The sequence below is a fragment of the Camelus dromedarius genome, chromosome 10 (genome assembly GCF_036321535.1).
Source record: "Camelus dromedarius isolate mCamDro1 chromosome 10, mCamDro1.pat, whole genome shotgun sequence".
Classification (NCBI taxonomy): Eukaryota; Metazoa; Chordata; class Mammalia; order Artiodactyla; family Camelidae; genus Camelus; species Camelus dromedarius.
In genome coordinates, this window is record NC_087445.1 from 30,169,334 (window position 1) to 30,181,556 (window position 12,223).

Here is a 12,223-nt window from a genome sequence, read left to right on the forward strand (position 1 = left end):
GACTATAAATTGCATCCATGATCCTGTAGACATTGGAGTCTGAGAAATATAGTTCCAAAATGCCAGAATTTGTGATATATAGAAGAGCTTAGAAGGGAGTGGGAATGCATCTTGGATAAAAAAAGAAAAAGAAAAAAAAAAAAAAAAGCGCAGTCTTTCTCTTTGGCCACTCAGCAACCATACAGCACTTTGTATCTATATTTAAGCAAACAACAATAGCGAAATAGCATGCTTCCTTCTAATTTTATGCAGCTATCCCTTGTACAAAGAAAAGCATGGCCACCTTTTCCCCTAGAAGAGGATAGCAAAAGTCTCATCAGTCACTGTACTATTTCTGAGTGATATTTCTAATTCAGTCATAATTTCCCTTTGATAAAAAATAATAATTTCCCTTTGATAACTACCATGAACATACTTTATATTAAATAATATGGAAAGGGGAAGGGAAAAAATAGGTTGATAAAGTATATACATAAAAAAAACATGGAAAAGCATATATAGGAACTTTATCCTTGTTTCTGCAACTGGTCATCAGACTATAACATATTTATAACCTCCTTCATCCATTACCTATGGTTTCTATTTTCTCAGCCAGCACCTTGGCTGGTTACAGTTCTCTACCAGTAGTAGGTGACCCAAACCTCCATTTCTGAAGGGCCTGAGCTCTTACTGGCCCTGCCTCAGTTGGGTTAATGTAATTTTTCATTACACTGTACTACTGAACATGGAAGTACTAAGGGGTGCTTTAGAAAATACCCTGAATTCTAGATAGACTCCTTATTCCCAGTGTGAAGCAATAAACATGTTTTCCATTTATAATTGGCATCAGTTGCCCCAGCTAGTAAAGTAATCCCCTTCTTTGCTTGTGGATTCAGTGGCATAAAGAACCCCAGATATCCCGGTGGCAGTCTTAACTTCCATTTCAATGGCATCATTGTTACTTTCTGGAAGAACATTTCTTTCTTTGGGACTAAGTTCTCTAAACCAACGGAGCCCAAAACTCTGGAATGAGGGTATTCCCTTAATGTTAAACCCATATTTAACTGTGTGGCCATTTTCAACATGAGCTCATTGTGCAGTTACTGGAGTGGTTGAGGGATGATTCTGGCTGACATACAGAATCAGTTGTTTGTCTACTTGATTACTGGTGGCCTCGCCTGCAGTTGGTGCTCTTTGGTGAATGTTTACATGGAATGCTAACATCTTCTAATTCTGTGCGGTTCTGAGAGGTCCAACCACATGCATCTCTCCTTATCACTGATCCTCTGGTCTTGTTATGCAACAAACCATTATCCACAAACCATTAACCACTGTCGCAGAGTCAGTGAGATCTTTATCTCTGGACATCTCTCTTTCCAAATGAACTATTTCAAGTTTTGCCCATTTGGAGGATTTCTCTTTCATGTGGTCCTTCAAGGCAATCCCTGAGTGGGATTATATTATAGTTTTGTAGCAGTTTCCTTTGGTTGGTGTAAAATATCATGAAGGTGTCATGAAATATCATGCTTTAGCCCATCTCCCACTGGAGGATGGAATGGATACTACTTCCACTTAATGAAGGAGTGCTGCTGGGCATTCCCAGCTTTAAATATTGGTGTGTCATATAACATCCACTTCATGGTGGGCATCATAGATCATACCATCAATTAGTAATTATTGTAAGATGTTCATTTTTGTAGCCTAGGAGCTGTTTCTAAAAAAAAAAAAAAGCATTTAGTTGCAGAAAATGGCATGATTTTGCTTCAAAGCCTATGGGTCTACTTTATGATCATTAGTGCTTACTAAAGGCTCCATGTAGTATCCCTATGTGCCACAGACAGACCAGCATTGGATTTACTGGGTCATGAGTCAGAGTTAGACCAGCTTGTATTTCCTTTTTCTTTGACTCTACTCAAAACTGTCAACCTTATGGGTAAGAGTTGGAGACGTATACAGAAATGTGGCACATGCTGCCTCCAAAATCCAAAGAGGCACCAAAGTGGCACCAAGCATTGTGCCACTCTCTTAGTAGTCAGGGGTATAAGTTGCACAAAATTATCTTTCATTTTGAAGCAGATAGCCCAAGAGGACTAAGACCATTGGAGCCCCAGAACTTTACTGAGGGAGTGGATTCCTGAATTTTCTTGAGGTTTATCTCTCACTTTCTGGCATGCATCTTACCAAGGCATCAAATGAATTTGCTATATGCTGCTCACCAGGTCCTTCAAACACATGTCCTATGAAAGTGCGAGGCAATCAAAGTCCTGGCAGATTAGAGCATGACAGAAAATTGAGGAGCTGACATAGCCTTGTGGGAAGAGAAGCAAGTGTACTGCTGCTGCTGACAGGTGAAGTAAAGTGCTTTTGGTGGTCTTTACTAATTGGTGTAGAGATAAGAGTCTGCCCCGATGAATAGCAGTACACCAGTTGCAAGGGGCTATGTTAATCTGCTCTTGTAATTAGTAAAAGCAGCTCTAATTGGAATCCCTACCTGAATAAATTTTGATAATCCATTATCAATCTTTAAAATTATGTCTTCTGCACAGATCAAGCAGAAGTTAAAAGAATCAGACTTATGCTTCTGGTAAAATGGAGTAGATGTGCTTTACCTATTTCTCCTGCTAATTATAACTAACATCCTTGGTTGAAATACATAAAGCACCTATCATAAGACTCTGAAAGTTGGGGAAAAGAAGGTGACCTGGCTAGGCACTTTGGGGAAAATGGCCCATCAGAGAGCTTCCTGAGGTTTTATTTTGCCTCCTGTGTATCCAGGTCACAGTGCAAGAGAAGCCTGTGCTCCCTAGCCATAGGAATGGGAAAAGGGTAACTCTACAGGACAAAACCCATCGTACTCCTGGTAAACACCATGTAAAAAGCCACGTCCATCCCCATTGTCACTATTTCTGGCCAAGACTGTGGGATGGAGCCCTGTTACCCATGCCCGGCCTGCACTAACATAAGCAGAGGCAGCTTTCCCCTCAACTGGCACTGCAGAGACCGTGAGGGGGTGCACTTTTGACCACTGCTGCAGTACACACTAAGTGAACAGCTGCAAAAAGGCAGCTTGCTGCTCCTTCCCAACACTGACTAGGTGAGATTTAGGAAAGAGAACTAGAAAGCAGTATTCTTTTTTTTTTTTTTTTTTTTGCGTTGTACATTTTATTTTATTTTTTTTTTTTAACATTTTTTATTGATTTATAATCATTTTACATGTTGTGTCAAATTCCAGTGTTCAGCACAATTTTTCAGTTATTCATGGACATATACAAACTCATTGTCACATTTTTTTCTCTGTGAGTTATCATAACATTTTGTGTATATTTCCCTGTGCTATACAGTGTAGTCTATTCTACAATTTTGAAATCCCAGTCTATCCCTTCCCACCCTCCACCCCCCTGGTAACCACAAGTCTGTATTCTCTCTCTGTGAGTCTATTTCTGTCCTTTATTTACGCTTTGTTTTTGTTTGTTTGTTTGTTTTTGTTTTTGTTTTTGTTTTTGTTTTTTAGATTCCACATATGAGCGATCTCATATGGTATTTTTCTTTCTCTTTCTGGCTTACTTCACTTAGAATGACATTCTCCAGGAGCATCCATGTTGCTGCAAATGGCATTATGTTGTCGGTTTTTATGGCTGAGTAGTATTCCATTGTATAAATATACCACATCTTCTTTATCCAGTCACCTGTTGATGGACATTTAGGCTGTTTCCATGTTTTGGCTATTGTAAATAGTGCTGCTATGAACATTGGGGTGCAGGTGTCATCCTGAAGTAGATTTCCTTCTGGATACAAGCCCAGGAGTGGGATTCCTGGGTCACATGGTAAGTCTATTCCTAGTCTTTTGAGGAATCTCCACACTGTTTTCCATAGTGGCTGCACCAAACTGCATTCCCACCAGCAGTGTAGGAGGGTTCCCTTTTCTCCACAGCCTCTCCAGCATTTGTCATTTGTGGATTTTTGAATGACGGCCATTCTGACTGGTGTGACGTGATACCTCATTGTAGTTTTGATTTGCATTTCTCTGATAATTAGTGATATTGAGCATTTTTTCATGTGCTTTTTGATCATTTGTATGTCTTCCTTGGAGAATTGCTTGTTTAGGTCTTCTGCCCATTTTTGGATTGGGTGGTTTATTTTTTTCTCATTGAGTCATATGAGCTGCTTATATATTCTGGAGATCAAGCCTTTGTCGGTTTCACTTGCAAAAATTTTCTCCCATTCCGTAGGTTTTCTTCTTGTTTTATTTCTGGTTTCCTTTGCTGTGCAGAAGCTTGTAAGTTTCATTAGGTCCCATTTGTTTATTCTTGCTTTTATTTCTTCTAGGAGAAAATTTTTTAAATGCATGTCAGATAATGTTTTGCCTATGTTTTCCTCTAGGAGGTTTATTGTATCTTGTCTTATGTTTGAGTCTTTAATCCATTTTGAGTTGATTTTTGTATATGGTGTAAGGGAGTGTTCTAGCTTCATTGTTTTACATGCTGCTGTCCAATTTTCCCAACACCATTTGCTGAAGAGACTGTCTTTATTCCAATGTATATTCTTGCCTCCTTTGTCAAAGATGAGTTGACCAAAAGTTTGTGGGTTCATTTCTGGGCTCTCTATTCTGTTCCATTGGTCTATATGTCTGTTTTGGTACCAATACCATGCTGTCTTGATGACTGTAGCTCTATAGTATTGTCTGAAGTCTGGGAGAGTTATTCCTCCAGCCTCTTTCTTTCTCTTCAGTAATGCTTTGGCAATTCTAGGTCTTTGATGGTTCCATATGAATTTTATTATGATTTTTTCTAGTTCTGTGAAATATGTCCTGGGTAATTGGATAGGGATTGCATTAAATCTGTAGATTGCCTTGGGCAGTGTGACCATTTTAACAATAGATTCTTCCAATCCAAGAGCATGGGATATCTTTTCATTTTTCAAAGTCTTCTTTAATTTCCTTCATCAGTGGTTTATAGTTTTCTGTGTATAATTCTTTCACCTCCTTGGTTAGATTTATTCCCAGATATTTTATTACTTTGGGTGCTATTTTAAAGGGGATTGTTTCTTTACTTTCTTCTGTTGATTTATCATTAGTGTAAAGAAATGCAACTGATTTTTGAACGTTAATTTTATAACCTGCTACCTTGCTGAATTCTTCAATCAGCTCTAGTAGCTTTTGTGTGGACCTTTTAGGGTTTTCTATATATAGTAACATGTCATCAGCATATAATGACACTTTTACCTCTTCTTTTCCAATTTGGATCCCTTTTATTTCTTTCTCTTGCCTGACTGCTGTGGCTAGGACTTCCAGGACTATGTTGAATAGGAGTGGTGATAGTGGGCATCCTTGTCTTGTCCCAGATTTTAGTGGGAAGCTTTTGAGTTTTTCACCGTTGAGTACTATGCTGGCTGTAGGTTTGTCATATATAGCTTTTATTATGTTGAGATATGTTCCCTCTATACCCACTTTGGCGAGAGTTTTTATCATAAATGGGTGTTGAATTTTATCAAATGCTTTTTCTGCATCAATTGAGATGATCATGTGGTTTTTGTCCTTTCTCTTGTTGATGTGATGTATTACACTGATTGATTTGCGTATGTTGAACTAGCCTTGTGTCCCTGGGATGAACCCCACTTGGTCATGAAAGCAGTATTCTTTAAATCTGTGTATGAAGTCCTGGGAAGACGTTCGAGTGGACCATCCATGATATTAACCATAACCAACGCAGTAAACTGAGCTATGTGTGGACTACTGCCCAGGTTTCAGATTGGCTTCTGGGTAGCACCCATGTGGGGCAGACCAGAACAGCATTGCAATTACAACCAAACAAGAGGAAGAAAACTAAGAGAATTAGATGCCAGCCTTTAAAAAAAAAAATGACTGAAGGAAATTCCCTTAACAAAACAAAAATGATAAAAGAAGCAGTCTTGGAACATTAGGAAGGAAGAAGGAACAATGGAAAGAGCAAAAATATAGATAATGTCTGCTGGCTATGAGTTTCCTCAATTTTTGTCTGAGAAAGTCTTTATTTATCTTTCAGTTTTGAATGATAATTTTCCTATCTAGAATTCTAGGCTGGTGGTTTTTTAATCATTTAAATATTTCACTGCACTCTTGTATTACTTGCAAACTTTTTTTTAAAACAAGAAATTGGCTGTCACTCTTGCCATTGTTCCTGTATAGGTGAGGTATTTCTTCCTCTAGCTTTTAAATATGATATACCTAAGTGGTGGTGGTATATTTCTCTTTCTTAGTATTCTGTGATCTTCCTGGGCCTGTATAGTTTGGTGTCTCTTTTAATTTTTGAAAGTTTTCAGTTATTATTACCTTAAAGATTTCTTCTGCTCCTTTCTCCTTCTAGTATTCCGGTTATGCATATATATCACATTTTAAAACTGTCCTACGGTTTTTGGATGTTTGGGTCTGGTTTTTTTGTTTCTGTTTTTTTCATTCTGATTTCTTCTTTTGCATTTCAATTTGGAAAAAAGTTCTTTTGACCTGTATTCAACTGTGCTAATTCTTTCCTCAGCTGGGTCAAGTCTACTCATCATCACCTAGAAGGCATTCTTCATTTCTGTTACAGTGTTTTGATTTCTTTCCTTTCCTTTTAATTATTTTTTTGAGTTTCCATCTCTGCTTACATTGACCATTTGTTCTTATATATTGTCTACTTTTTCTATAAGAACTTTTAACATATTTATTAGTTCTTTTAAATTCCTGGTAGGATCATTCCAACATCTGTATCATATGTGTATTTGGTTCTGAAGATTTGTCTGCTCAGAGCTTTTTTTTCTTGACTTTTTGCATGCCTTGTAATTTTTTGTTTAAAGCCCAGTGTGATGTATTGAGTATTAGGAACTGAGGTAAATAGGGCTTTAGTATCAGGATTTATGTTTATTTGGCAAGGGCTGGGCAATATGTTTCATGTTGGCTGTAGCTAAAGGTGCCAGAGGCTTCAATTTTTTTCTAGTGTCCTCATTTTTGTCTCCCTTGTTGCTTCTGGAATTCCCTACACACTTTTCCTCAGAGAGAATCTGTGTCTTGTAGCTCACTGAGTTGTTTTTATTGGATCCCTGTTTATGTGGTGGTGTGTTGTAGGGGAGAGGAAGTGTTTTCTAATATTCTAATTAAATATTAGTGTTTTTGTGAACCTGTGTCTTGAGCTGTGAACTTCCACGTGTTTCTCCAGTGATATAGCCCCTTCACTCCCACTCCTGAGCCTGGCTGCAGAGTTCCCAGTCTATTTTCTTGAAACATTAAATCCTGTTGACTAGTTTTTTTTCCCCTCATTATATGAGACAAGAAGGCTGGAGGGGGGCTGCGGTAGGAGGAATTCCATTCTCTGGCTGAAAGAAAACTCTGGTAAAGTCCTTTCTTTTAGAAAGTAGATCCTTGTTATAAACAAGGCTCTGGGCATATTTCAGTGGTTACTCATTTTCTTCCCCTACCAGTGCTATGAGGAGATATTTCTTGGATCTTCATCCTAACTGTAATGGGTCTCCTGGAGGTAAGACCCAAGAAAGTGTGACAGCCCCACTAAGACTGTAGTTCCCAGGAGTTTTTCCCTTTTAAATTCATCTGTATTCAGCATCCAGAAATTCATCATAATTACCATTACATGTTCCTACCAGTTTAGGGCTCCAGTGGCTTCTGCTCCAGGTAATCAAGTCTTGGCTGTGTCTCTTTGTATGAGCCTGTCTCATCAGATTTCCACGTGGTATTGTGCCCTGAAATGTCAGTTTTCAGATCTGTCCAAAAGTCATTGATTTTTAGTTTGTCCACCTTTTTCTAGTTGTAAGGACAGGAGGGATGACTTCCATGCTCTTTATAGATTGGAACTGAAACCGGGAATCCCAAATATTCATTTATAATCTAACTTTCATAGCATCCCACTGTGATTCATGGACCAGAGTGGTTTGTTTTGGATCTTCAGAGTTGAACATTATCTTAGAACAAAGCTCTAGTAATCCACCCAAATTCTGGGTGTTTTCCTTTCCTTGGTATATTCATCAGGGTTCTCCAGAGAAACAGAATCAATAGTATATGTATATATATTGAAAGAGATTTTAAGGTATTGGCTCATGAGATTATAAAGGCTGGTGAGTTCAAAATTTGCACTAGCAGTCTAGCAGGCTGGAGACTCAGAGAAGAGCCAATGCCGTAGTTCAAGTCCAAAGGCTATCAGGGTAGAGCCAATGTTGCAGTTCAAGTCCAAAGGCTGTCTATTACAGAATTGCCCCCTGCTCAGGGGAGATCAGTCTTGTGTTCTGTTCAGACCTTCCACTGATTAGATGAGGTTCACCCACCTTATGACAGGCAGTACTTAAAGTCAATTGATTTAATTGTTAATCTCATCCAAAGGCATTCCAACAGAGTCATCCAGAATAATGTTTGACCACATATCTGGCCCAGGCAAATTGAGACTTAAGATTAACCATCATACTTGGTAAATGGCTACCAAGTATCTTGGGGGTAGTTTAGGAGGAAGATTTATAGTGTATAGCAGGGTCATAACATCTTTTCTTAAGGATTCTTTCTTAAGGTCCCCATCATCTGAGATGCTCTGGGTCTATGAACCTGCTAAAGTAAGAGAACTGATTGAGAAACTGGGTCTCTCCATTTGGGTAATATATCAAATTTTAGTTTACCAGATTATGTAAGATCTACATAGGCTGCTCATTAATTAGTGAGCACCAAAGATCTCTGAAGATCAAGCCTGATTATATCTCTAACTCTGCTGCCCATTACAGTAACCTTGCTGACTTTTCTCTTTTCTAGTGCTGTTACTGGCCTCTGCCACTTTGGGATTCCATCATTAACATTGAAATCAGGGAGCCCATTTCAACAGTGGCATCTTCCACCATCATCTTACACATGCAGAAACAGAAAGTACAGAGCTTTTCAAGAATAATGCTGCTCCTCTTGAACCAATGGATTTCTTTAGGTAAAGCCATTGTCCTCTGTGTCTTACTGAGGGATACACTGAAAGGGTTGAGGAGTACGTTGCACATGATGAATCCAACATTCTTATCTCACTAAGTCTTTGGATCCTTTATTTTCTATTAAACCAAGAAAGTTCTAGTATCTTAATCTAATTTAATGAAGGCATTGTTGAGTCTGGTTTCATTCAAACAACTCAGCAAACACTTAGATCCACTCCTGACTGACTGAGTTGATACACTGAATCCAGAATCTCTGGTGCTGCAAACATATTGATAATTTCCATATTATATTCCATCTTCCTTGGTCTAGAACACACTCCTACACGGAAATCCTCCAGTGCCATGTACATTAGCAATATCATGCAATTATCTCCTTGTGTACACTTCTCCTTTGGTGTCAGACATCTTATTCATCTTCTTGAGGTATGCTGACATCTGACTCTGGCTGTAGATCTAGAGGTAAAGAAGCGTTGACATACCCTTGCAAGGTTAATGCTTTATTGAAGCCATTACAGGATCTTCAAGCAAGGGATGGCCAGCATCTCAGAGAGGATAGGAGGGACTGCTTTATCTGGACAAGGGGGACTCAGTGAGATTTGGGGAGTCAAGATAATCAAATTCAACTCAAACTACTAAAATGTCCCCATTCTAGTCTTAGAGTTTTTAATTAATTTCAAACTCACATATGAGTCCTAATAAGGCTGTGAATTCAGTATGTATGATAATTTGGCAATCAGCAGGATCAGACATTGAGTCTGACTTGTAAATACCTTCTCCCTGCAGCTACAGAAGTTAAGAGATTTTCTTAGAGTGCTGATGCTCTTTCTCTGAGCTGTCATTTTATTGTGTAAACTCTGCAGGGCATTCAGAAGCCACTAGCATTCTCTATAGTCCTTGTAGACATAATTCCCACCAGAATAGTCTAATTTAGCAACTGTTTGGTCTAGCAATGACTGTCTTCAATTGGCATTCTATTCCCCACTGATAATTTAAGTAACTCTTTCCTTTCCATGCTTAAGACTTATCATTCTCCACTACTGATAATGCTATCATTGACTTCAAGCAGAACTGAGTCAGCCAATCCCTTTAAGCTTTAAGACTATCTTAAAGCTACTTTGGCCTCAGATACAGTCTTTATTAAGGTTTATTTAGGAAAACAAACAAAACCCTAAAAATATTTCAAGCAGAGCAGAATTAATGTGTCAGGAATAGGTGCAAATAAAACCATTGGAAGGAATGGAAGAGCAAGAGACAGGGTAGATAGAACACCACTATCTTCAGGTCAACCACTGAAGCTCTAGTCCAGGACAGCAAGAAATTGCTACTGCCTCCTAGGTTGGAAAACCACAGGACATTTCTATTGACAGACACAGCTGCCTTGCTGTGCCAATGTAGGTGGCAACTAAGGAAGCACTTCGTGTTTGCTGCCATCCATGCATCTGTCTGCTGCTGTCAGAGAAGCAAGAAAATAGTCTCTAACTTTTATTCCATTTTCTAATTCTCATACAAGTGTATCTCATTGACAGAAGACTGGAAAACACTCAGAACCCTGAAACCAATCTGGGAATTAGAGTTCTCTGGCTTCCAGTCCCTGTGATACATAGAGAATCATCAGGAATGGGGATAAATGCACATTGCTCCCCTCTTCCCCCATGGCATCTAGCACTGAAGATAACTCTCAGCTTTTATGAAGGCTGTAATGTCAATTCCAAGTGGATGAAAAACTGTTCGGAGACATTCAGTCCAGCATTTCTAGCTCACTATTCACTACCACCCACCCCTGCCCCACCCCACAACACAACACACATATTTTGCCTACTGTTCTTTGTTTTCCACTTTCTTGCCTCTCTGCCCAGTCTCTATGCCTGTCAGCTACAGGACCCAGAGTGTGCAGAAGATAATTGAAGGAGGAAGCTTAGAGGAGGAAGAAGACAGGTTCTATTTTTCCCTAGTCTTAGTACTGCTAGTGTTCTGATGACTTCTGTCCTTTCTTCATCATTTTAGGACAGTGGAATTTTGAAAGTTCATTCTTGATAAAAATCTCAGGAGATAGATTAGATTTACAAAATATCCAGGTGTAAATAATTTTCCAACTAAGATGACAGTGCAAAATGTATACCTTTGTATCTTTTGCATTTTTATAACACACATACACACACACACACACACACACACACATAGGGGGAGAGGAGGTGGAGGGAGACAGGGGTGTGGGGAGAGAGTTAGCTCAAGGCTAGTAATATGATAGTGCTTTGAGTGTATCATCTCTCTTTAAATCCTATCCAGCTCTGAGATGTGAAAACTGAAGCTCAGAGGTTGGGTAAGTTGGCCAGGATCCTACAACTCTGTAAGAACTCTCATCTGCCCATATTGGCTTCCATAAGATGTGACAGGGGGAAGATACTCTAAAATTAATGGAGACTAACTGTGAGTCTGGCTTCCCTGTCAGAATCTCCTTCTATCTCAGCTGAATCTGCCAGGCGGAGTTCCGTCTGATGTCTCTGACATCGGGCTCATGGAGAGCCCCAACCTCCACATCAACCGGAGACTGAGTAGGAGTGACTGAGGATGGCAGGCTCTGGGCCAGGAGCAGCAGGACTTCGCGGAGGGCCTGAGAAGAGGGTAGGGAGAGGGGGCGGGGGCGGGGTCTGCCCCGCCCCCGCCCTTCCGTCCACTCCCATTGGCCGAACGTTTGCTGGCCCTATCCCACTGCCCACCCCCAGGATGACGCTTAAAGTGCGGAGCAGGTGCCTCTTGTGGAGCAATAACTTTCCGCTGGTGTCCTGGCTCGGAGCCGCACCCATTCATTGCCCCGAACATCCATCTGTCTCTCCGTTTTCCAGCGGGAAGAGACTCCAGCCACCCGGGGGCAGCTGCCACCCAGGGGGCCGCGACCAGAAGAGGGACAGAAAGCGTGGCTGACCCTCGCGGGCCCGGGCAGGGGACGGTGACCACGGCCATGCAGACGTGCGCCAGGGCCTGGGGGCTGCGTCTGGGCTGTGGAGTCGGGGGCGGCCGCCGCTTGGCTGGAGGCGCGGGGCCTCTTTGGGCGCCGCGGGGCCGTGACAGCAGTAGCGGCAGCGGGGACAGCGGCGGGGCTGGGGCCTCGCGCCTTCTCGAGCGCCTCCTGCCCAGACACGACGACTTCGCTCGGAGGCATATCGGCCCCGGGGACAAAGACCAGAGGGAGATGCTACAGACCCTAGGGCTGGAGGTAAGGACCCCAACCCTGCCCTCCCGGGCCTCACCCCGTCCCGCCTTGGTTCTGTCCGCGCGGCCTCCGGGCCCCCGCCAGGAGCCCTGCTTCGCTCCGCGTGGGACT

General features: G+C 41.0%; 1 protein-coding gene across 1 annotated transcript in view; it reads left to right on the plus strand.

The window, feature by feature from the left end:
- The window catches only part of GLDC (glycine decarboxylase), a 118,932-nt gene that overhangs the window by 33,760 nt on the left and 72,949 nt on the right, over positions 1–12,223 (plus strand). The window contains exons 2-3 of the mRNA XM_064490233.1: positions 8,738–8,903; positions 11,351–12,115. Of these exons, the coding sequence (XP_064346303.1) occupies positions 11,861–12,115 (255 nt within the window). The 5' untranslated portion in view covers positions 8,738–8,903; positions 11,351–11,860. The remainder of the gene's footprint in view (positions 1–8,737; positions 8,904–11,350; positions 12,116–12,223) is intronic.